The following is a 23,870-nucleotide window of genomic DNA, read 5'->3' as shown; positions in this document are numbered from 1 at the left end:
GTTGTGAAAAGATGCCTGTTAGAAGGTGACACTTGTACGAGGTGACAGGCTCCAAGTCTGCTAGAGGCTGCACATATTTGTGACATGACAGATCACAGTAAAACCACAGCAGCTGAAGCTCCAATCCATCTCCACTGTGCATTTGAACCTATTGAGCCTTACAAACATTATTTAAATAACTATCATTGGTCAGGTAAGATTTACACTGCTTTTACTGATACAACCATTTCATCAGCTGCTATTGAATGTACATTATAGACTTGCATAGATCATGAAAATGTGGACTTTACTGAGTTTACTTTTATGAGTTACTGTAGCAGGTGTATCAATTACATTAGCATCTCTTCACAAGTTAATTTTGTAACAGGTTATATCATATGCTGTGATATACTACTGTGAATTTACAGCAGTATCTTACAGCATTATATAGCAGTTGTATAATATTGTTAAGATCCTGCAGTCATATACTGTAATCTAATAAACTGTTAATATACTGTTAAAATAAATTACACCACATGTACTGTAAGATACACATTGCTGGCATCTCTGCTGCCTACAGACATGTCAAATATTTTTTTAGGCACGGGGGACTGGGGACTGTTTTTTATTTGTATTTATTTATTTATTTATTTATTTGCATTAGGTCTGAAATTATTATTATCATTATTATTATTATTTTAAATTTGTCAATGTCTGAAAAAAATTTGTCAATATTTTTATTTTTCCCATTAAAATTGTTTGTGATGAATTTGAAAGAAAACATTTTGGCGTTTAATGGCACACTGAGATGAGCTCGGGGAAATACAACTCTAGTATATTCCAAAAAATTTTCTAGTACTATTAAAGAAGTAACACAACACAATGACATTATTTTTAAGGTGACGGTTACGAAAAAGATACATGTTTTTCCTTGTTAGATGAGAATGATGTAGGTATATTAAACTGTAGGTCACATATGCCTGCGTCATGCTGTGTTAACAGTTATGCAACTCTTGGAGATGAAACTTGGCTAACTATGGGTTAAATGGACAGAAATATATATATTTTTTAAATATATAGAATCAAAATACATTAGCATGTATTATCACTTAAGCGTATCTGTGGGCACAACATTATGCAGAGAAGAGAGTTATATGGAGTGACTGTCAACAGCACTTCACTGAATGCATAAGCTTTCAGTTAAAATATGCTCCACAGACTAAAACACCTTTTGCAGACTTCTAAGCGCTTGCTAAAACATAATCCAGAATATTAAAGAGGATAACGCTGTGAGAAGAACAGGACAAAGTTATTAACTTGCAATAATTGTAATGACAGCATTCACATCATAAGTGTGAGCAGCCAGAAAACCATCAGAACAGCCCGCCTCTTTGCGTAGAGACCACTCTGTGGAGCAGAGTTCACTTACAGACATTACAGAGGTGCAGCCGTACTGTACACACAAAGATGAACTTCACCGTGATAACAGCTTTCATCTGGACCTGCAGTAAGTACACTTTTTGCTCTCAGATTATTGGTTGTCATGCAGTGCAGTAATCTACCAGAGCTCATCGTTCATCAATAACACTATTTAGGTGCATTGTGTTCAATTAATGAAAAAATGTGTCATTTATTTCAGGTTTGATGTCTGTCTCTGTTTCGGAGTTCCACACTGTGGAGGTCCAGCCTGGTGAACAAGCCACACTGATGTGCTCCAACTACACCAAACCTTTTATCGACCGTATATTCTGGTTCAGACTGGCCGACAGACCCACTGCCACCTGTATCTCCTCTATGTGGAGCTCTGAAGCCAAAGCTTCATCCTGTGATGGATTCCAAGATGCCAGATTTAATATGACATCCAACATCTCTACCCTCTTCCTCATGATCAAACAAGTGAATTTATCTGACTCTGGACTGTATTTCTGTGGTCCTCGCTCAGGTGGAAACGCAGCAATTGTCAGTGCAACATTTTTAAAGGTTCAAGGTAAGGATGTTATTTTGCCTTCATCTCATAAGAGGTTGAATACTAAAGAAAACGGTTCTGTAATGATGTTTCTTGTAGAGGAGATGGGTGGATTAATGAACCTGACGAGTGTGATCCTGGGCGCTCTGGTTATTTTCCTTGGTACAGTCATCATTGGTCTGGTTGTCAAAATTAGGAAACTTAAGACAGGTACTTTTTTTTTTTTTGCAAATGCAATACTTTCTGTTTGCCTTAAAGTTTTGAAAGCAGAATATTTGAACCATTAAGTGACCAGGTGTTCTGTTTTTGTCATTTAGCTCGTAAAGAGGGACACAATCAACAACACAATGAGGTCAGCACATTTTTATCTTAAGTCTATTTTTACATTTTGCCTCGTTCAAGTCATTTATCATCGTCAATGATTTTAGGTTTTATTGAGTGACTGCTTCTGTGTTTATTTACAGAATCTGGGCTCTGATGCTCTGAACTATGCAGCACTGAGTTTCAAACCAAGACCAAAAAGTATCAGAAGGCCTCCATCAGAGAACCAGCCGCAGCCAAATGTTGTGTATGCTGCCCCCAGATAGACTCAGGAAACGACTGGAACTGCAGCTCACGGTTGAAATGATGCTTTGTCCTATTAAACTGATACATAAAATATTTGGGAACAAAGAATCTTTATTCATGTAAATTCCCTAATCTCCGCTGCAATTCAAATTATCCAGCCAAAGTCTTTCTCTGACTCATTGTGTTTGGCATTGTTCTTGGAGCAAATGATAATTGGCATGTATTCGAAAAGGAGTCAGTCGGGATATTGATGACTGTCCTTCTTTTGTATTTAGATGGAGATCTGCAAAAGTGAGTGAGGTGCACGTCACTTGTTTGACAGAGAGACACCCTGAGCACAACTCAGCTTTGAACTTAGAATTTAAGAAATAATTTTGGCATCTTGTCCTTAACATTATTAGAATTTGATTTTTAGCATCAATAAATACAAATGCCCCGTGATGACAAACAGCTCTGTGAAGTACCTGCACAGCAATTGCATTATGACTGAAGTCTCAACTACAGCAAGTTTGGTTTGCAACAAAACCACACACAATGAAGGCTTTCATGTTTGCGGAGAGTTATGATAACTGACTGTGACAATAAATAAGTATCCGTGCATTAGTGTCAAAGCTGGCACCACACCTCTTATCACACCTCAAACTGACACCTACATCTATCAAACAATGTGAAGAACAGTCTGCAGCACTGTGACGCTTGCACAGTCAGACATAAACACTTTTTAAGCCCTCTTACTGGGTGCTAATAAAACATTTGAATCTGTCTGTTCATTGAAATCATGTAAAAGGTAAGTAATAAAATTCTACACTGTGTGTTTTAAGATATAAAGATTGTAAAGATGGTGATGGCCCTCTAAAGGTTGAACCTGACTATTGCAGCTCCATCAACAAACAACTACATTGTGTGGGGAGGTAGGGGGGTGCTGTGGATCGAGGGGCGGCACGAGTAAGTGACTAGGTGGGTCATGTGTGTGTGTGTGTGTGGGGGGGGGGGTTAGTTACTCTTTAAGTAGTTATTAAACATAAAACATAGGTCTCTAGACAAAGCAGAGTATAATGTAAATACCTTTTTGGAGAGTCTGATGGAATGACAAAGCTGATGGTTGTGATCCTGGGCCATCTCTTTGCTTTCCAGATGCAAAGGTGACTTTCTGTGTTAAAGTAAAAACAAACAGGTGTGTGTCACAAAGATGTTGAGTATACTGCCACTGCCACCAGAAACTCAGGACATAACTGGTACTACAAGTCTCAATGGAAATGATGCTGATGATAATGACAAGAAAAAGGTAATTCAAGTATCAAAAGTACTTATTGTGAAGCAGTGAGTTACATTATCATGTATTATTGCTAGATAATTAAAACTGATGCATTAACAAGTATAGGGTATTTTAAGGTTGTTGCTGGTCATTTTAACCATCTGAATCCTGAGAAAATTGACTTGGTTCTTTCAAAATCATGGGAAGAGGGTGATGAGCAACTTAACAGAAAAAGGCCCTAAAATTTACAAGAAATTAGTCAAAAGTTGCAGGAATATTACCTGAAAATTATCAACCAAAAAAGAGGACAAGTAAAAAACAAACAAAAAATGAAAATTACCTACAGAAAGTGCAATGTTATGTAACAATGGTGATATCTATTAAGCTTCTTTTTTTTTTTTGGAGTGATTTGATTTTCAGTGGACCCGTTGAGTCGACCTTCACCGTAAAAAGAAACACTTTCGAATGTGACTTTTGTTTTAACACAAAAAGAGTCCTGGCTGTGACAATTTTTCAAACCGAATCATTACAAAATGACCTCAACTGACTTTTCAAATTCAGTCAAATTATAAGGCAGCCCAGACACTAACTTTTTAAAGTTGAAACAAATCATCTCTTTTTACAGTGCACTAAAATCCTATTGGGGTCACTATGAGAGAACCACAGAAGGACTGTGAGTTCAGCTGCTTTTTTTTTTTTTTTTACAGTTTGATACTTTCACACTGTAAACAACAGTAACAAAACACATCTATAATTGAATTGGTAATACAATTTGCTATTTTTTTTAATCAAGACCACGGTGAGGTCTTTTCCATCAGAATCAGACACAACAAAGACCCTCATGTTCGACATAGTCTCAACCCCCTTATACAATGTTGTTGGGGGTGGACGGGGGTGGAGCTCACTGTTATAAAGTACCATTGCATTGCACAGTCATATGCACAATGAGGAAATTAAACTTGATAACAGTTTTACTTCACTGCAGCCTCGGTGAGTACTGTCATTGAATTACTCCACAGCATTTACTGCATTGCTTAATATTAATAAAATCTTATAAAGATGGTGTTTGCATTTCTTTCAGTCAAATTATTAATAATTCTGCTATTTGTTTCAGGCTGGTTCTCTGTCTCAGTTTCTCAGTCTCAGACTGTGGAGGCTCAGTCAGGTGAAGATGTCACACTGCTGTGCTCCAACTTTTCCAGTTCTCCCACTCAGATCATGTGGTTTAGAGTGGTTAAGAGATCCCAACCCCGCTGTGTCGCCTTTATGCTCGAACCCTTAGAGCATAAATTGTGCAATGGATTCCAAAAGGGAAAATTTGAAATGAGATCAAACCTCTCGACTGTCTTTCTCAAAATCAAACAAGCGAATTCATCCGACTCTGGACTGTATTTCTGTGGATTTTTCATAAGCAGAAAACCCCTTATTATGGATGCAATATATTTAGAGGTTCAAGGTAAGATTGTTTTAAGGTTTGGTCTGTCTTTTGATTGATGAAGTATTATCAATGTAAAATTCAATCTAAATGAAATTCATAATATGGACCTAAATTTCAAATTTTAGATCCATCTCCTCAGATCGTTATCATTTAGAATTTTTCTTGCCTCATAAAAAATTCTGTCATTTTTGGGCATTTATTTTTTAACCCTATGAAACCTGGATCGACAATAGTTTCTTGTGTTATTATTGGATGTCCTTCACAAGCATTTAAACCTTTGAAAACTGAGCAACGTCGCAAGAGATGTCATGCAAATTACAAGAAATAAAGAAAAGCTGACAAGAACATTAACTGAAATTTTTTTTGGGGAGGGCAGAGAGAGAAAAAAATGAAAATAATTGTTTAATTACATATTTAAAGTTAATTACCTTTACATTTTTAGCACTTACTTCAATCTGTTTCCTTGTTTTGGAGTTTTTATTTTTAGTTTTTTTCTTTTTACTAGTCCCTTGCAAATTTAGGGTAATGTCTTATGAAATTGCTCATTTCTTTCCTCCCAGGTTTTTGAAAGAGATAAAGCCTCAGGTTTTAAGGGGTTAATGAGATCTCAAGCAGCGAGAAGTTATAGTCTAACCATCTTTCTTGTAGAAGCATTTGATGGAATGGCAGAGCTAACAAACGTGATCCTGGGCAGTTTGATGGTTGTCTTTGTTGTGGGCACCCTTTGTCTGGCTGTTAAGTTCAGAAAGCTTCAGAAAGGTAATTCTCCTTAGTTTTATTGTAACATTTAACATGATGCATATACAGCATTAATTGTGCATTACAATGTTATTTAACTGACCAGACATATTCTTTCTGTCTTTTAGCTCATGCTGAAGAACAGCATCCACAACGAACAGAGGTGAAGTTTTTACTACGTTTTATTTTATGTGTGCGGGCTGTTTCAGTGCTACAAGTTGTTGTTGTTCAGCTAACGATATTGTTTTTTTCTCACATTCTCAGCTGTGCAAAATAAGTATCTAAGAATATTTGTATTCACAGAGTCAGGGCTCGGATGATCTGAACTATGCAGCAGTGACGTTTCATCCAAAAAGAAACCTGCCTGCATCAAAGAGAAAAGTGGAGCCAAATGCTATTTATTCAGCCACCCGATAGACCCAGAAAGCACCTGGCACTACAGCCCTGAGTGGAACAAATGTTTTGCTATCAATATTTTCTTTTGTTTTAGTTTAAACCACAATCTAAAAGCAGAAGAAAAAGGTAGTGACATGTGTCAGATAAAAAAGAGTTTCAGTGAGGTGTACCACAAGGACTCTGTCTGGGGCTATTAATATTCTCTGTCTTCACCAATGGTCTTCACTCACTTATGTATGCAAATGATACAACACTTTCCAACATTTCCTACCAGCGTCAACTGAAGAAATGCCTTGTACTTTGGATAGGGAATTACAATCAGTTGTGATGTTGGAATTGGGTAACAAGCTAGGTCTTACTCTTTAAAAAACAAAAAGTATTGTGTTTGGATCAAAGTTTAGACCTAAACAGGACAGATTTAGGAAACCAAAGAACAGACTGAAAAAAAGTCGCTTTATGAGAAGAGGTCTGACAGATATTAACCCTTAGGGTTCATTTTAATATGACACACCCTTGTATCGCTCTGCACACAAAATGTGTTTTTCAAAATCAGGCAAAAAAAATATATTATACATTAATATGATTCTTTACTTTCATCGAGTATTCTTTTAACCATCATTGGTACTAATCATAAATAGCAAATTTCAGTAATTTTCAGAATTTTAACCCTTTAAACTTTTGTCACAATGTCCCTATGTTTTGGGGTGAAAAAAACACACAAAAAATAATTATTTTCAAAATGCTACATGTAAAGTAGCATTTTTTTAATCACAGCCTGGGATATGTCAATGGTTTGCAGCAAAATTGATTGCAACAGTACGCCTGGTGAAAACAGCAGTTATTTCCATTTAAACTCACAATTGCACTGTATTTAAACAATTATTTTATCCCTGTTTACTATCATACCCGAGCTCGTAGTCTATCATCGAAGTACTGTATGTACGTTCTACAACTATGAATGTGAAAACATAGCAGGCTGATATCAATTATTTTTAGATTATGTTTTACAAGTTCCTTAGCATACCACTAGAGGGTGCTTGCATACCACCATCGGTACATCATTGTTTGTTTAACCTCCTAAAAGAACATATGAACCACATATGTGTCAAATTTCTAATGAATGGTGATATTATACTTGCTAAACAAAAGTTCATGAGGGACATTTTATAGCCAGTTTGGATAGTATATTACCCCAAATACAGGTACAATACAATAGAATATCACCTGAAAAAGTGGTTAATTGAAAAGACTAACCCCAAAAACTTAGGAAAATACAGACCTCTACAGCATTAACACTTTGCTTTTGACCTTAAAGAAAATATTCTCCATTAAATCCATGAAGATATACTTTTAATAAATGATTAAAAAAAAGGGGGGGGGGGGTTGTTAGGACAAGGAAAAAACAAAAAAAAAACATAACTTTTGCAATTCCTCCTGGGTTGGGCCCTTTTTGAGTTATACTGCCTGACTATAAAGGTTCCTAAGATTATTACAGGGCTGTGGGGTTGTATTGAGCCAGACTGCGCAGCTGTGTTTAATCAATTTTATGTAACTCTTGAATCATTATAACATATCCCTGTCATACAGGGATGCAGCCAGGAAATTAGAAATCTTATATCAAATTCCCTAAAACTTTATGACCCTTGTAACAAACATCAGATTTTTATTTTTTGTATTCCTAAAATCCTACAGTCTTAATGCTCTTTCAAAGCCTTCCACGCTCCCCAAAACATCATTCTGGTAAAGAAAATCCCAACATAATATTTGGATTTGCTTTCATAATCTTTGCCTCAAGTATAAAAGTATACTCATGTACTGTATGTGTGTGTAACTGTAGATTGTAAATGACTCCTCAGCTCATAAACCTTCCCATTTCCAAAAACAAGTTGGGATATGGCCTCTGTGTCTTTATCTGCAGCCCTGTCTCCATAAAAAAATACTATGGAGAAATTACTGCTGTAAGTCTGTGATAGTTCTTTGTTTCTACAACGTCCCGTAGACAGTTAGTCCTCAAAGTGGGTTGTGACCGTAATTTCAGTAATAAAAATCCTTCCTTGTGAGGCCAAAGTCTCAAGTTCAGCCAGGAATGAGGAGATCGTGTTCTTGCTTCACAGCTAAACAAGGGACGCAGCTCAAGGCAGTAAGTACGTCATTTTGATTATCAGATCACATTTAACTGTATTTGATTTTTTAATTTTATTTTAGGATTACATATTTTTTGATAGGTTTTTTTGGCTGTATCTGATTCATCTATGCCCCTTTAGTTGGTGAAATTGATCGTAACTGCTCAAGTGTTTGGAGGCAGTTAGATTTCACCTGTCCTCTTTTTATTATTGTTTCATTGTATTATGTTCAGTATTGTTGCTATTTAAACCTTAATAACATGTATTTCCTTTATAATGTATATCTGCATTGAGGCCAATCCTGGAAAGCAATCTGTGTCAACTCCTGTTTTTTTTTAAATGTGACATATGTATACGCACAACTGACTTGACTTTGGTCTACAATGACAAATATTCAGTGGATTGCAATGAGATTTTCAGTGCTACGTCACAAGAAGAAAGCCGATATTCAACATTAAACCCAACATTATAATCAATGATGCTCAGAAAATGTGCACATCTACAATATCAACGCAGGGCTACAACAGTAGGGTTATGACTAGGGAAAGACTGTGGTTAGGGTTAAAGGACTGTTAGAAATCATTTCAACTCAATTGGATGGCGGAGTTCAAGCTTCAACTATAACAACGAAAAAGTGGCTAACATTTCAGGAAATCAGGAACGACAGAAATACTAACAGCCAATCAGAATCTGTCTTATTTAGCCGTCACATCGAACATAGATCCCAACATCCCATTTGGACCCCAAAATGTATGTTTCTTATAATATGCTGGCTTCAGTTTAATGTTGTCACGTCGTAACCTCGCTGCGTTTCTCTCAGCTGACTCTGGATGGAGGATGGCAGCAAATACACCAACCCCTACAGAGACCCGGGCTACATCCACGCTCACCAAGAAGCAGGTATTTTTGTCTGATATGCAAATTATGAAATGTCCCCATAAAAAATACAAGCAAGTACTACATTGCTACAAATTATAATAGAAGGACCATAGAGCTGAATCAACAATAAAATAGAAACAACAGTGTCATAAGAAGGAAGTATGAAAAGCAAAGGGCATAAATCAGTTACTGTCGTGTGTTATGTATGGTACAGATAAGCGTGCACAGATTGACAGGCTGGTCACACCAGCATGTCAAACCATCAAAGACCAGCAAGAACCGGGTCAGGACCATCTAGGCCCACCTCTGACCAGCCAAAACCAACTAAAACCAACTACCAGCATAGGCTGGTTTTTAGCTGCTGGGGTACCAATAAAATTGTTTAGTGGCTTTAACTACAAGGGAGTGAGTAAAATAAATAAAGGTTGTCCAAAATTGCATTTAAGGGGAGCTAGATAAATTCATAGACTGTCTAAAATAATGAAAGTAACCACTGTGACATTACCCACTGGTTTGTTAACACTTTTGAAGCCTTGACTTTGGCATTTTGGTCGCCACCATCTTTTTAACCCTGACGGTAGCTGCTTGCTTGGTAAGCACAGTGCATTTATGTATTCGATCTGTAGGGGATGAGTGGGGGTGGAGGGGGTTGGGGTCAAAAGATAAAGCTGGAGTGGGTGTTATGAGGGGCCCAATTCAGAAAATTTTGTCCTCCTGTCATTACTTTCTAATGGCAGGCCTGACTGTAATCATTCTTTTAATACAATACCCCCCTGCCCCCCCCCAAAAAAACATTTCATTGTAAATGTAATGCTTTTATGGTTAATATCCATATATCTGTGGATATAACGTATTGTTTGATTATTGATTTGTAATAGTCACATATTGTATTCTTTTCTAGAGTAAAGTCCTGGAGAAAAGCTGCACTTCCAGCTCGGTACCATGGAATAAACCCACCCTTAGTGAATTTCAGGTGAGCATCGCACTGTTTATCTGTGGATTGATTTCTAGTAATCAAATGTAGTATTCATTTTAACATAGGGGAGACCGGGAGCAATTGTAACATTTTTTTGGTTTTGATGTAATCTTTCAAAAACCTAAGATACAGTTCTACTTGTTCATACTCATCAGTTGTTTTTATTCGCAATGTTAGAGTCACAATACTGATTTCAACATGATACATTTGCCCAATTGTTATATGGGAGCTATTGTACTAACAACTAACAACTAACTTCATATAATTACTAAAAACAAAAACACATTTCTAGGTAGATAAAGTTAAAATAATTTCATATCCATTGAACAAGCAGTTCCAGATAGACTAAAACAGTATAATTAATCAAATATGAGACATCAGACAGACACATGACTACAGTGTTGTTTGATAAATGTGTGTCAACAAGGACGCCTTGTTTTTGACCACAAACTTTTTTTTTTGGACTCAAATAAAGTTACCTTATCTTACCACAGAGAGCATGCAGAGTTTTATGGTTCTGTTTTGTTTCTAAGTGGTGCAATTTAAGATGTTACAAAGTCCCCTTGTAAAATATGCAAAAAATAAATGGCTCAGACCAGGTTTAGAGTCCAAGCTTCGATATTAGGCTATAACTACAAACCAGAAAAAAAATAGTTGGAAAATATGCTTATTTTAAGCCATATGGCAATATCAAGAGTGTATGTTAGGACAACATTCATAAACAAACGATCTTGAGAGCTGAGAAATCGTCTCCAGACAATTCTCCAGGTCAGTTACCCCCAAGGGTACCACCCATGACATTAGCTACCCTACAATCTAGAAATAATGAAGATAATATTTGACAAATGTAAGAAAACAGAGTGGTCATTAAATCTAGACAGATTTAAAGTTTAAGACAGCATTAGGAAAATACTGCAGATGAAAAATAAAACCTCGAAAATGAGTCTCTGATAAATACAATCAGTTCTTTAGCAGGCGGAGAGGGTTCATCACAGATGATGTATATAATGAGTTTAATGGTTCTAATTTTAGAATGCTGCAATTTGAGATGTTACAATTGCCTCATTACAACTGTCCCTGGTCTCCCCTACATAGAGTAAAGAGAAAAGCTGTACTTCAAGGTCGGCACCATGGAATAAACCTGATCTCAGTGAAATCCAGGTGAACTGAAATCATATAACATGTTAGTGACATGAGGACAGATGAATGCCTAAAAACGTTCCATTTGAGCCTGAAAACGTGTCTTTTTGTCTCTGCTCCTAAGGCTTATGAAGAATCATCTTATAGTTTTCCGCTACGAACCGCTCCCTCCGCATCAAAGGTAAGCAAGTGGTGCTGCATGAATGTATGGAAGACTGTGAAAGTGTAAAAGAGAGAAGGAAGACAGATTACCTTTTTCTTCTTTTCAGCCTGATCTAAAGTCAATGCAGACTCTGGCAGAGTGTCTGCAGCTCCTTCATGAACTGGCAGAGGAGGTCAACAACATCAGCCAGGTACGCAGCAGATCCCACTATACTCCTGTTTGTAACAGATAAAAACTTTTAGTCCCCTTGCAGGCCTAATATTAGTCTACGGTGTCTCAGTGTTGGATCAACCCTGTATATTTATATCAGGAGCTGATCCTCTTCCACAGAATCTGACATAAATCATAAACACTGGTCCATGCAAAGGAAGCACTGCAAAACCTGGCGAGTTGGTCTTACTTTAAAAAAAAATCTCAAACCAATTGTCTTCAAAAAAGTGTGTAAATAAGACAGTTAGTCATGCATTTTGTTTACTTTGAAATTTTTTGTTGTATTTACTTCATCCTGTGAAGTTGTTTCAACTTAAAAAAAGACATCAACACGTTCTTTCTAAATGTTAGCAACTTCAGTAAACCAAGTAAATGTGACTTGGCTGAGCAGTTGTGGTTAATCAGTAGAATTTAGGAAACTGATTGATTTAGATAACAAAACAAAAACAGTAAAGAAGGATTCTCTCAGAGGATTATTATTTCATTTAGTTAAAAGCCATTCTGCTGGATGCTAACAAGTCAATTTGTATATTTGTATATTCTTAAACGTGAACAAAACTGAACTTGCAGATATTCTAACTACATGCAAAATTGATCAAAATCATGATTGAGTCAAAATAACTCGGTTTACTTTAGGTGAAACACTTATTTAAAAAAAAAATCATCACACTTGCATTTTTTAAATTTGAAACATTTTCACCAAATTAAGTAAATATAACTAAAATGCCAGTAAAGTTTACAATTTGAATAGAAGTCAGAGTTCTATTCACATTTTTAAGACAATCGGTTTTCAAGATTTAAAGACCAACATTTAGATTAAATAACCCTTTTCAAGGCCATTGCTTACCTCTATATTTTAAACACACTGCATTGAAGGTTATAGCTGACAGTAACTAAATCTTTTTCATTGAGGAAATACCCCAAAACAGTCAAAAGTCACAAATATTTATGTGGACATACACTTCTTTACTTTAGAGAGTTAAAACATATGAAGCCAGCCAGTAAGTAGTGCTTTACATGTTATTTATAGATCTTATTTGGCAAAGCAGGAATACCCTCAGAAAAGAAACATTTAGATTACATAAAAAAACATATTTCACCATTTCATCCATTTCTACATTACTTACTGTAATTTAGTGTGGCAGTAAGAAGGCAGCACCAGAGGGGGGCACTGAAGAGCCGCGCAGCCTGGAGAGCAGCAGGAGTCTGATCCTCAAATGGGCCAAAGAGCTGGAACTGAACATGGTGAGTCATCAGTTCCACTTATTTCCTTTCTGCTTTGTCCTTTTTTTACATCAAGCATTTTTAATGTGTATTGCTTGTTTGTTTAAAATTTGCAAATTCAGTACTCTGCCTCCAAATGAAGGCCTTTCTATTCTTTCTGCTCTCAGGTTAAAAAAGAAACCAAGCCATCTGATAAAAAGCCAAGAGAAAGAGATGGACTGGGAAAGAAAGAGAAAGCAGAGCTGGACATACAGAATGAAAAGCTTCAGCAGTGGGCGCTGGAGTTGCAGAATATCACGGAGGTGTGTGTGAAAAAGTAGAAATTGAATCCATTTTAAACCAACGTTCTGTCTTATAAACGTCTCCTTACATGTACGTGTGTGTGTGTTACCAGGCTAACGGTGTGTCTGACGAGGAGCTGAAGAAGCTGCTGTATCCCAGAGGAGCGAAGGAGTCGAGGATGGCCGCCATCCTGCCGCTGTTGGAGTTTGTGGCCTGGTCTCTGTTATCAGAGGACACTGAGGTGTGTGTGATTCCTGGATAGCTTCTGAGGAGGTTTGATAAACACCGGGGAGGGGTCTGTTTCTTCTGTTCTAGCTGTGTTGCTCCTCTTTACTCCTTCCACCTGAAAAAAAAACTGTCCAAATTTACACAGGTCAAGTGATCAAAGTGCAGCAAAGTTCTGCTTGATTCAGAAACAAAAACAATCTGCTTTTTTAATGACACAAAGCACTATTTAAGTGAATTCATTCTGGTAGTTATGATCCTGCAGGAGGCCGTGTCGATGCGGTGGCTGCCCACCAAACAGAAGGCCTGGAGGACAGGACCTGGAAGCCCCAAATATATACCCAACTCAGGTGACTCAGCAGCTGCTTTTACTTTGAAAAACCCTTGAAATATATTTGATGACAATGTGATGAGGAATTCTTTGAATATGGTGTTTAAAAGGTACAAGGTAGATTTAGTTGTCATTTTTCTTAGACGTGGTTTAAGAAGAAATGAAATTTGAAAAATTACTTGTAATTATTTTAATTAAAGCTAGAAGTGCTATACAATGTAAAATTTGACAAGCTGAGTTTACTTTTAAAAAATGTAAGAAACCAGTTGCATTGAAAAAAGTAAGTAAATAAAATTGTTAGTATTGAGTTAAGTGTACTTGACATATATTTTTTAAGTTTACATATTTTTTTGTTGTATATACTTAAGATATAATATTGTCTTGTTTTTCAGTGTGGCAGTGGATTCAGAGTGCCTCAGGTAATCTGATTACTTATCTATTTCCTGCTGTTGTGAATTAAGAACTAGACTAGACAAATTTAAATTAATTACATTTTTAAAAATGATTAATTTAAATTTAACTGCCATTCCCACTAACTGGGAATGGCAGTTAGTGACTCCCATGTTGTGCAATGTTAATTATATGAATGTAATAAGATTTAATGAATACTACTGCGTGCTGCTAGCAGCACATTTAACCCTTTGAAACCTTCACAGATTGGTTTGATTTCTTTCAGAACCACAAGTAGAAGGCAATGAGCAATTTAATTTGTGCAAAAATTGACAGTTACAAGGAAATTGCCTGAAATTGAGCCAAATAAGCAAAAAATAAAAAATAAAAATAAACATAAAAACACACGTATGTATTTCATATATTTAAGTTATTTTATCTGACATCATTTTAAATATAAAATTATTATAATTATTTATATAGTTGGTTTCTGGACATTTTTCCCTATATATATATATATATATATATATATATATATAGAATTTTATAATAATCCTCCTCTCTTTTTTCAAACAATTTTGGGGTAATTTTCGTGACACCTTTAACCAATTTTTGGCCAATTTTTTTGGCATTTGTGGACAGTTTTTGCCAAGTTGGTCATTGTCTTTTTTCCCAATGTTTCTCAAAAGAAATTTTTTAAAAAGGGTTGAATAACTTGCGAGAGGCATCTGAACGCAGCTCAAAAAAACTGATGTGGATTCAGGTTTCAAAGGGTTAATACCAACAGTTTTTTCTGTCCTTGAATCCTAGTGTCTGTCCATTTGGACGCCAGCACCAGTCACCCCTGGCTGAGTGTGTCCTCAGACCGACTGCAGGTCCAGGAGGCAGCGGTGCGTCCCCCTCCTCCCTCAGACAGCAGACAGCGTTTTGCTGAGTGGCCCTGTGTGCTGGGGGACACCGTCATCACTGCAGGGAGACACTACTGGGAGGTGGAAGTGTCCCCTAACGGGAGCTGGAGACTCGGTGTGATATCAGAGTCTGTTAACAGGAAGCAAAAGTCCACCATGTCACCAAGAAGAGGGTACTGGGTGCTGTGGAAGGGCACCAGTTTGTGGGCGTGCACAGACGAGCCCACCAAGCTGCAGAGGGCGGCTGTGCCGCGGCTCATCGGGCTGTATGTGGACGTCGGCGAGGGTCAGGTGTCTTTTTATGATGTCGAGCGAAGGGTTCACATTTATACTTTCTCCGATAACTTCAGCCACAGTCTGGTCCCCGTGTTCGGCTGCCTGGACGGACGCACGGTTCTTCAAGTCAGACCAGCACAGGTGTCAGATAAAAAACTCAGGAATGTGTCTCTGACTAGATCAGACCTGTTAGTCGTCAAATAAAAATATGGATCAACTTACTGTTTTAACCATTTGAAACCTGAGCAAATGTGCTAGATTTTTTCCAAAAACATGTCAAAAAGGCAATGAGCAACTGAAGAAATGGACCCAAAGCAGTTAAAAGAAAATTATCTGAAAATAAGAAAAAAAAAAAAAAGAAAGGATATTTTGGATTAAATAACAGATTTTTTTTCTGTAACATAATTCTAAATTTAAAAAGATATATATAAAAATATAGAGTTTTCTCGACATTTTACCCCCTTTTTTTAAAAGCAAAATTTCGGGTATTTTTTTTTCCTTCCTCACTGCCCTTTTCCTCATGTTTCCTCAAGAAATCAAATTGATTTGGTCTGGTTTAACGTTTTTAAATCCTTGTGAAAGGTGTTTGAAAGCAGCACAAAAAAACTGAGGTCGATCCATGTTTCAAAGAGTTGGAGTGATGAGGAATTTAGATATAATTAATTCATGTAAAATTCTAAATAATTACTTGGATGACTTTTTTTGTCAATCATGATCAGAATCCTGTATATTACCAGAAATTACAAATGTAAATATAAATGTGGAATTAAAAAAATAAAATGAAATACTACACTGTACTTTTCAAAAATATGCACAATGTCACTGTTTAAAATAAAAGTGATACACAGGAATGTATAAAAATATAAGTTGGGGGCCACTTCTGCAAAATGACACACGACCAGGGGCCAGTTAATAAACAACAAAATTAATATTTATCAGTATATGTTTTAAATGAATCACCAGTTTTCCATCTTTTAATGTTTGCTGTCTTTAGTTGTCTTTGCCAACAGGCAAATCTAGTTGCAACAGCCCAGCACAGGTCAGGTGTACGCAGGGGCGGATGTAGGATTTAAAGACATTCAGGGTTTAGCCCGGACCTTCTGGGACTTGTTAACAAGTTCTGTTTTGATGCTTTTTATGCACACTGGTACTTTATTTACACTCATGCTACAAAATAACACCCCTGTGTGAATCATTTTATTGTCATTGTGCTTAAGAAAATGATTGGCAGATAATGTAGCATCATATCAGTGTTGTGTATCGCTGCTGTACCGTTTGTACAAATATTCACCCTATCAAGAATGTAAGAATGAAAATTACATGCAGTGTACAGAGTTATAGACTCAATGTCACACCTATGGTATCTTTCATTCATAATTACCCTTACCAATGTATGCACTTTGTTACATGAAATAAAATAAATCAAATTCTTATTTTTTCATATTTCGTTTGACAGAAACACCCTGACAAAACTCCACACGTTCTTAATGGCTGCATTTAAAATATGCATTTTTATTTATTCTAACACATTTATTTATTCCATAACATAAAATCTAAGGCATTATCTGGGGTCATTGAAGGCTGGAGCCTTGCTTGGAAGGTGAAGTACACAAGTCATGAATAAGAATAATTACATTATTTAGAGTGGAATAGATCAGGGTTTTTTAAAATCTAATTTTCATCACTCATATTATATAAATTATCTTCTGTCTTCTTTCTGATATGTTTTTGCATCTTAATTTTTTTTTTTTTTTTTTTTAATTTTACCACATTTTTTGTCTCGTTTTAGTGCAGCATGACTGTTTGGCCTCTATTGTCATATTTCTTATGACGTACATTGCTTCTGCTTTGCTATGTTTGCCAAAGCACTTTGTAAACTCTGTTCTCAAAAGTTATTATTATTATTACTTTCACTATTATTATTATTATTATTATTATTATTATTATTATTATTGCAGCTTGTTCAACTGTGGATGCGGAACCTTTCTATCCGAACAACTGGCGGAGCTCTTTATGCGTTACACACTGATCGTCAACGTCACATCTAATCTCCACAATGGCGGAGAAAACCGTGTTGGGTGAAGGGTCATCCTTCATGGATCCCTTTAAAGGACTTTTGTTGACATATTTTATGCCAGAAACATGTTACGACGAGTTTTTCCTCAATTTCAACCTTTTGGACGGTAAGTGGCTGATTTTCCGTGTCACAGCGGGAGCTCAGAGACCGAACAGACAGCAGGAAGATGAAGCGTTATTGCTCAACGCGGAAAAATAAACCGGCTGCGTTTCTGTTCTGTGGATTCAACTTCAGGTTTAAAAAAAAAAAAAAAAAAAAAACATGATATTTTGGCCTCTCGAGTCGCATGTTGGTCTGTTTTTATGGCCGCCAAACTCAAAACGCGTCGCGCTAATTCGAAATATAATGTGAATGAAGTTAGCATACAGACAAGCGTGGCCACTTGTAAACAGTAAAGAATCTGTCCTCAACAAAATATCCCCGTAAAGCTTCGCTTTGTCTGCATTGTTTATGTCCATCAGAAGTCAGCTGAGGAAGTGTGACATCTCTCAGCTTCTACTCTGCTCGCTCAGTGTGTTGCTGCTTTATATCGTGACAGATGGAGCTGAGCTTCTGTGTGACTGGTGTCAGCTGACTAATTTAAACCAAATTTATGACACAGAAAATTCCTGAAACTCAATCTGCACTGTTGCACTGTTAGGTGGCGTGTTCCTGCAATGCCATGAACACACACTGCAGTTAATTTTTTTCTGCAGCTCCACATACTCACAAGAGCATCAAATCTGGATTATTTTTCACCTGAAAACACTATTACTTCCTGTTTGAGTAATGTTTGTCACAAGCTAGAGTGTTAAGCTGTATCCAAAAAAATCACTACACATTTTCAGTTATTATGTATTCTTTTCCAGTGCCATGTCTGAAGATTGTTCTGAGCAAATGCCTGGGGATCGGCATCATCCTGGGATCAGTGATGGGTAAAACACTTCATCTCTGCTTCTCTTTAGGACTGTCTTCATTTGGACACCTTATTAGATTTTGGTCTAATTGGTCAAATTACATTGTTTTAGTCAAGGTTTAGCAAGTTTTGGTCATTAAAAGTATAGATTTAGTCGTGTTTTCGTCATGTTGGTTTATGTTAATGAGCAGCAGCTTTAAAGATGTAATGCCGTAGTACTAGATTGCATTTCTCATTGAAAATGTGACATTTTGGTATCAATCATCAGGTGTCTTATTGACATTAAAATTTGAAAAATAAAAGTAAAATTAAAACGAAGCTGCTCTACTAACCAGCTGTGCATTTTGCTGGTTTAGTTTATAAAGCCATTTTAATGGGTGTACAAAAAAATGCCAATTAATGTTTCTGAAAGCGAAAGGCCCCAAAATGGTGTTTTGGTTAATGAAACAATATTATATTCCGCTCAGTTAACATGGACTCACCTCCCTCCTTGTTGACAGTGAAGCTGCCTCAGATCTTCAAGCTGCTGGGAGCAAAAAGCGCTGAGGGCCTGAGCTTCCACACGGTGCTGCTGGAGCTGCTCGCCATCACAGGAACGATGGTCTACAGCATCACCAACAAGTTCCCGTTCAGGTTGGGTCGTATTCGGATCAGCTCTGTGAAGCAGAAATACAGATGCAGCATTGTAATCACTGTATGACGGCACTGTGTGTGACTGAGATAAAGCTGCGCACCTTTAGATGTGTTGAGTAACATGTGGTGGATGTTTCCTCAGTGCCTGGGGCGAGGCTCTGTTCCTCATGCTGCAGACGGTCGTCATTGGCTTCCTGATTCAGCACTATGGAGGAAGAACAGGCAGAGGTATGATTACACGCACACTCGACAACCAGTCATTGTCAAAATAAAAGCTCAACTTTTAAGACCAGAGCAGATATCAACATTTGGTCCCTCTTATTTGTTTACTGGAGAGTCGTGGCATAGATAAATATGAAATCAGTTACCTGTATTATCAGGGATGACAGTACAAGTGTATGGATGCTCATTTGTCATTTTGGATTTGGTTGGTAAAATACCCAAATTCAATAAGCTGTGCAGCCAACAAATCTCTGATTGAAAACTGTATTCACTGTGTCCTTAAGTCGAACACGACATGTGTGTGCAGAGAGAAAACTTACTGGTGACGTATACAAACACAAGCTAAATGCCTTTTCACAGAAACAGAAAACACTTCATATTTGTTGGCATTTGCGCTGCTTTCAGACACTTTTCACAAGTATTTAAACCTTTGAAACCTGTTTTTTCAAAAACATATGGATAAAAAGCAAGGAGCAACAAAATGTTCCACAAATTACAAGAAACAAGTATATTTATTTAAAAAAAAAAAAAATAAAGCCAGGAGGAAAAAAAAGAATAAAAGCTACTGGAAAAAAACTATATTTATAATTACATTTTTTTTTTACTAATTTTCAGGTAATTTTATTGTACTTTTTACTAATTTATTAATTTATACTATTTGGGTCCTTTCTTTTCTTGCCAATTGCCTTCTTGCTTCACATGTTTTGGACAGAAATAAAGCCAATTTGCATAGGTTCCAAGATTTAAGTGTTTGCACTGTCACATAATCAATTCCTTTTTTTTTTACTGTACTAAACGCACATAAACCCACTCTAAACACTGGAGACGGGCTTGTTATGCCAAGTGTGCAGCACTGTGTAGAAAAGTTACAATGTGTTCACCTTTCCTGTGGGGGGCACCATGTACTGGAGTGTAAATGCAGAGCTGCGTTGCTCTGCTTCACTCACGACTTTACCGAGTCCTAATGTGTTAATCGTATGTTTGTGTTTGTGATTAATGGCCTCTAACGGCCAGTTTATAATAGCCTTAGCTGAATGCTATGCAAGCGAACAAACACCCTGTTTTATATTTATTGTTTTGAAAGAGCTGTCTAAGGCCAATTTCGTGGAGGTGATAAACACATCTCATGACAAAAACCAGAGTGAGGTGGCAGTTGGTTGGAGGGTGATTGTCAAAAGCTAATAGTTATGGCAAATGGTCATCCATAATGACAACCTGCTTTATGCTATATTGTATTTCCAGTAAATATCAAAATATGAAATAATTTTGTCTTCAGGTAACATACACTGTGCATGCAGCTGCTTAATTAAAACTAGGGGTTGACCGCTATTGGTTTTTCAGGGCCGATACAGATACTGATTATTAGTTGTCAGTGAGACTGGAAATTGATATAAATTTACAATAAAAAATGAAAACTTTTCTCAATATTCAGAATTTGGAATATAACAACTCCCAACACAAAGAGACAAAAAGACTTTCAGCATCATATACAGCAAGCTCCAAGCAACTTTTTTCTAAAGTCAGGTGGAAATTTAAATAAAAAATGATTTAAAAAAAACAGCTCCCCATGCTGACACAATCAAGTAATATATATGGGTGAATATTAAAGTAGAACACTGATTCAGATAGTCAGCAAAATACATAGAGAGCCCTAATAATCGTCCGGGCAAATGATGTGTCAACCCGTAATTAAAAGTTTGTTGTTTTTGCCTTAGCTCCTACAACTTCTGCAGCTGTAGTGAGGAGCAAACTCGCCGAGTAAGCAGGAAGAAAAGGTTTTCTTTAGTGTAATATAGTGTAATATAGTCTGAGCTGCTCTAAACGGGCTACAACCTACTCAAGTTGATATGAATCTTCACATTATAAAATAAAAGTGAAACCCTGGGAAAACTCAAAAGCCAGATTCAATCTAAAGAAGAAATCCTGTGACGCTGGCTCTGAGATCAGCACCTGTGTGTGTCTCTTGTCTCTCAGGTCTCCTGTTTGTGGTTGTGTATTCTGGCCTGCTGGTCCTCCTGCTGTCTCCTGTCACTCCCATGTCTGTGGTCACTTCCATGCAGGCCTTTAACATGCCGGCCATCATCATCGGCAGGGTAGGAGCTGATGTGCTGCTTTACAGTGCTCTGTTCTTGTCTTTGTAACTTATTTGAGAATTGATGACTTCTTGCATACAGAGCCCCTAAAGTCCCTAAAGGTGATATTTTTTTTATTTTGTGTGCAAGTGATCATCTTGTGCAAACAAGATTATCTTCAGATAATTAATTTGTTCACACAGGATAATTGATTTGTGCACACAAGATAATAACTTGTGCCCACAAGATTATTAAATTGTGTGCACAAGATATCAACTTATAATTACTTAATAAGAACAACTTTATTTGTTCAAATTTAAAAACAGTTCACAAATTGCTTTGACGAGCAAAGTAAAAGCAGAAATGGGATGTTCAGAAGGCAACATAATTTTAGAAAACCAAATTATCATGCCAAACAGAAGCAAGACAAAACTAAGATAGAGTTACGATAAATCTAAAACAAGGAGAAAAAAAATCAAAATGCACTACACAACATGTCAATCTTGTTCCCACAAGATAATCACTTGCTCCCATGAGGTAATTTTAAGTTAGTTATTATAGTTACTCATAACTTCCTGTTTCCATGGTTACAGTACAAGCTGGAACTAGTGCAGCATGACTGTCCATGTTTCAGGTTCACCAAAAATGTTAAGAAATCTATACAAAAAAAAAACGAATATTACTACTGCACATGGGCAAACATACACGACACAGGCGAGACTGACTGTGTGTGTGTGTGTGTGTGTGTGTGCGTGTGTGCGTGTGTGTGTTGTCTCAGCTGATCCAGGCAGCTGCTAACTTCCGTAACGGGCACACTGGCCAGCTGTCTGCCATCTCAGTCTTCCTGCTGTTTGCTGGATCCCTCGCCCGCATCTTCACCTCACTACAGGTAAGTGGACCGTGTGTGTGTGTGTGTGTGTGTGTGTGTGTGTGTGTGTGTGTGTGTGTGTGTGTGTGTGTAATTTAACTGATAACTGAAAAAAAAGCAATTTTTTTGAGACATAATATTGTCTACTTACAGGAAACTGGAGACTCCCTGATGGCCCTCACATACGTCATATCCTCCGCCTGTAACGGCATCATCGCCCTGCAGGTCCTCTACTACTGGAACAGCTCCCCAGATCACAAGAAGAAAAAGAAGAGCGAGTAGTCAAAGAACAGTCGCTAAAGCTTCAATCACAGAGCAACACTTTTTCTTTCCATCTCCAACTTTAGACATTCTCAAAGAGGTGTCTTTAAAACTTGAACTAATTGACTCCAGAAATGCATGTACAGAGCCACCGGCAAGTGTTGGACCGTGAATCTGCTGGACAAACACTTGACTTTGATGTAAAGGATGTGAACATGACATGCCGAGCAGATCTTCCATGTGGGTCCACAGTTAGCTGGATTTGTTGGTGGTGTTTCTCTGTGAGCAGGGCTGCTGAGTCCAGACTCCCGCTGTGCAGAACACTCTTATTACATTCCTCTTGATCCAGTGCTCCTCGGTACTGTAAGGCTCTGTTCACACTGGTGTATAAAACTGATTGGAAGTGGTTTGTGTTTTTGCCTTTTGATTTTTCACATCCAGAGCCTCTGATTTACTTTGATTATTACCATTCTGATTTTGTTGAAAATTATTTGACCTTGTAAAGAATGATTTTTTTGTCATCATTTCACATAAACAGAATTCCACACTTGTCCCTTTAATTTTAATGTCTGTTCTATGTTCCATATCGGTGGTGACATGATGGGGTGACATTAACCCTTTGAAACCTGAAGCGATGTCATATTTCTTGTGCTGTTCTCAGACTTCTTTCACAAGTGTGTAAAGTTTTGAGCGATTTCTTTCATAAACATGGGGGAGGGGCGAAGAACAAACTGCATAAGAAACGTTCTAGAAATTAGTATATTTAGAAAATTATTTTTAAAAAGCTAGGGGGAAATATCTACAGAAAAAAATAAGGGAAAACGATATAATTATTATATTTAACATTATGTTACAGAATTATTAAACTGCTTTCTTTTGTTTTTTACTAATTTTCAGTTAATTCTCTTGTACTTTTTATCAATTTCTTGCTAATTTCCAGGTCATTTCTTCTTTCATTGCCTTCTTCCTGTGTTTTTGAAAGAGATCGAGACAATTTGTTCAGGTTTCAAAGGGTAAATATTTTTCTAAAAATCATCCAAAGACCGTATACAAATCACATTTTCCATTCAGTTAACTCTATTATGAATATTTGACAGATTTCTGATGCTGCCTGTTTTTCTCGTAAACTGCACGACTTCCTCCATGACAACTTCATGTACCGTGAGTCAGCATGTAACATGTTACTCCTCTGTCATCCTTCACTTCTCTTCTTTGCTCTGGCAGAACCTGTTTGTCCTCAAACTGCCAGTTTTGTGTGGTGGAGCACGCCCTTTATGTGAAGCAACTAAGTATGGAAAGCTACGCCAGGCAAGGATGACTGGCAGTAATGCACAGCTGGCATGTAAGTGAACTACATCTCTAAAGGGATTTATAAG

At 37.0% G+C, this 23,870-nt stretch overlaps 5 protein-coding genes and 1 long non-coding RNA gene across 9 annotated transcripts in view; 4 read left to right on the top strand and 2 right to left on the bottom strand.

Annotated features, from left to right (window-relative positions):
- The window catches only part of LOC121962270 (uncharacterized), a 67,356-nt gene extending 54,293 nt beyond the window's left edge, over nucleotides 1-13,063 (bottom strand). The window contains exons 1-3 of the mRNA XM_042512499.2: nucleotides 12,958-13,063; nucleotides 11,710-11,835; nucleotides 3,578-3,662 (exon numbers count right to left, since the gene is read on the bottom strand). The gene's annotated coding sequence lies outside the window, so the exon portion shown is untranslated. The remainder of the gene's footprint in view (nucleotides 1-3,577; nucleotides 3,663-11,709; nucleotides 11,836-12,957) is intronic.
- On the top strand, nucleotides 108-3,890 carry LOC121962268 (uncharacterized). 2 transcript variants are annotated; one of them, XM_088073637.1, is made up of 5 exons: nucleotides 108-193; nucleotides 1,318-1,486; nucleotides 1,619-2,155; nucleotides 2,263-2,297; nucleotides 2,410-3,890. In XM_088073637.1, exons 2-5 carry the CDS (start codon nucleotides 1,447-1,449, stop codon nucleotides 2,530-2,532), a joined length of 735 nt encoding a protein of 244 aa, XP_087929763.1. In that variant the 5' UTR covers nucleotides 108-193; nucleotides 1,318-1,446; the 3' UTR covers nucleotides 2,533-3,890. The 2 variants fall into 2 exon arrangements, with proteins under 2 accessions (XP_087929763.1, XP_087929764.1); XM_088073638.1 differs by lacking the exon at nucleotides 108-193 and having other exon boundaries at nucleotides 301-1,486; nucleotides 1,619-1,966; nucleotides 2,045-2,155.
- On the top strand, nucleotides 4,640-6,922 carry LOC121962265 (uncharacterized). The gene is made up of 5 exons (XM_042512492.2): nucleotides 4,640-4,757; nucleotides 4,882-5,223; nucleotides 5,854-5,964; nucleotides 6,072-6,106; nucleotides 6,247-6,922. The coding sequence occupies exons 1-5, from the start codon at nucleotides 4,640-4,642 to the stop codon at nucleotides 6,358-6,360; spliced, it is 720 nt and encodes a 239-aa protein (XP_042368426.2). The 3' UTR covers nucleotides 6,361-6,922.
- On the top strand, nucleotides 7,063-16,899 carry LOC121962264 (nuclear factor 7, brain-like). 3 transcript variants are annotated; one of them, XM_088073636.1, is made up of 12 exons: nucleotides 7,063-8,479; nucleotides 9,283-9,362; nucleotides 10,243-10,314; nucleotides 11,413-11,478; nucleotides 11,582-11,638; nucleotides 11,727-11,810; nucleotides 12,968-13,075; nucleotides 13,222-13,356; nucleotides 13,449-13,577; nucleotides 13,827-13,911; nucleotides 14,285-14,311; nucleotides 15,093-16,899. In XM_088073636.1, the coding sequence occupies exons 2-12, from the start codon at nucleotides 9,300-9,302 to the stop codon at nucleotides 15,668-15,670; spliced, it is 1,404 nt and encodes a 467-aa protein (XP_087929762.1). In that variant the 5' UTR covers nucleotides 7,063-8,479; nucleotides 9,283-9,299; the 3' UTR covers nucleotides 15,671-16,899. The 3 variants fall into 3 exon arrangements, with proteins under 3 accessions (XP_087929762.1, XP_087929760.1, XP_087929761.1); XM_088073634.1 differs by having other exon boundaries at nucleotides 7,063-8,483; XM_088073635.1 differs by lacking the exon at nucleotides 11,413-11,478 and having other exon boundaries at nucleotides 7,063-8,483.
- LOC148185599 (uncharacterized) lies at nucleotides 13,453-19,269 on the bottom strand. The gene is made up of 3 exons (XR_015775711.1): nucleotides 19,173-19,269; nucleotides 18,921-19,094; nucleotides 13,453-13,679 (listed from the first exon to the last, which is right to left on the bottom strand). It is a non-coding gene; the product is annotated as an uncharacterized LOC148185599 (long non-coding RNA).
- mpdu1b (mannose-P-dolichol utilization defect 1b) lies at nucleotides 17,490-23,054 on the top strand. The gene is made up of 7 exons (XM_042512327.2): nucleotides 17,490-17,649; nucleotides 18,392-18,457; nucleotides 18,939-19,071; nucleotides 19,214-19,299; nucleotides 21,268-21,386; nucleotides 22,144-22,254; nucleotides 22,387-23,054. The coding sequence occupies exons 1-7, from the start codon at nucleotides 17,523-17,525 to the stop codon at nucleotides 22,513-22,515; spliced, it is 771 nt and encodes a 256-aa protein (XP_042368261.1). The 5' UTR covers nucleotides 17,490-17,522; the 3' UTR covers nucleotides 22,516-23,054.
- The last annotated feature ends 816 nt before the right edge of the window (nucleotides 23,055-23,870 follow it).

The sequence above is a fragment of the Plectropomus leopardus genome, chromosome 23 (assembly GCF_026936395.1).
Source record: "Plectropomus leopardus strain MGB_pleo_1.0 chromosome 23, ASM2693639v1, whole genome shotgun sequence".
Taxonomy (NCBI): Eukaryota; Metazoa; Chordata; class Actinopteri; order Perciformes; family Serranidae; genus Plectropomus; species Plectropomus leopardus.
This window is presented reverse-complemented; position numbering and strand designations above follow the sequence as displayed.

Excerpts from the sequence above, each read along its gene's own strand:
- LOC121962268 (XM_088073637.1), top strand. The coding sequence starts at position 1,447 with ATGAACTTCACCGTGATAACAGCTTTCATCTGGACCTGCA. Across the intron at positions 1,487-1,618 it reads AGCTTTCATCTGGACCTGCA|GTTTGATGTCTGTCTCTGTT; the intron begins GTAAGTACACTT and ends CATTTATTTCAG. Across the intron at positions 2,156-2,262 it reads AATTAGGAAACTTAAGACAG|CTCGTAAAGAGGGACACAAT; the intron begins GTACTTTTTTTT and ends TTTGTCATTTAG.
- LOC121962265 (XM_042512492.2), top strand. The coding sequence starts at position 4,640 with ATGTTGTTGGGGGTGGACGGGGGTGGAGCTCACTGTTATAAAGTACCA. Across the intron at positions 5,965-6,071 it reads GTTCAGAAAGCTTCAGAAAG|CTCATGCTGAAGAACAGCAT; the intron begins GTAATTCTCCTT and ends TCTGTCTTTTAG. Across the intron at positions 6,107-6,246 it reads AGCATCCACAACGAACAGAG|AGTCAGGGCTCGGATGATCT; the intron begins GTGAAGTTTTTA and ends TTGTATTCACAG.
- LOC121962264 (XM_088073634.1), top strand. The coding sequence starts at position 8,426 with ATGAGGAGATCGTGTTCTTGCTTCACAGCTAAACAAGGGACGCAGCTC. Across the intron at positions 11,479-11,581 it reads CTGATCTCAGTGAAATCCAG|GCTTATGAAGAATCATCTTA; the intron begins GTGAACTGAAAT and ends TCTGCTCCTAAG. Across the intron at positions 11,811-12,967 it reads AGGTCAACAACATCAGCCAG|TGTGGCAGTAAGAAGGCAGC; the intron begins GTACGCAGCAGA and ends ACTGTAATTTAG.
- mpdu1b (XM_042512327.2), top strand. The coding sequence starts at position 17,523 with ATGGCGGAGAAAACCGTGTTGGGTGAAGGGTCATCCTTCATGGATCCC. Across the intron at positions 17,650-18,391 it reads CAATTTCAACCTTTTGGACG|TGCCATGTCTGAAGATTGTT; the intron begins GTAAGTGGCTGA and ends ATTCTTTTCCAG. Across the intron at positions 19,300-21,267 it reads TGGAGGAAGAACAGGCAGAG|GTCTCCTGTTTGTGGTTGTG; the intron begins GTATGATTACAC and ends CTTGTCTCTCAG.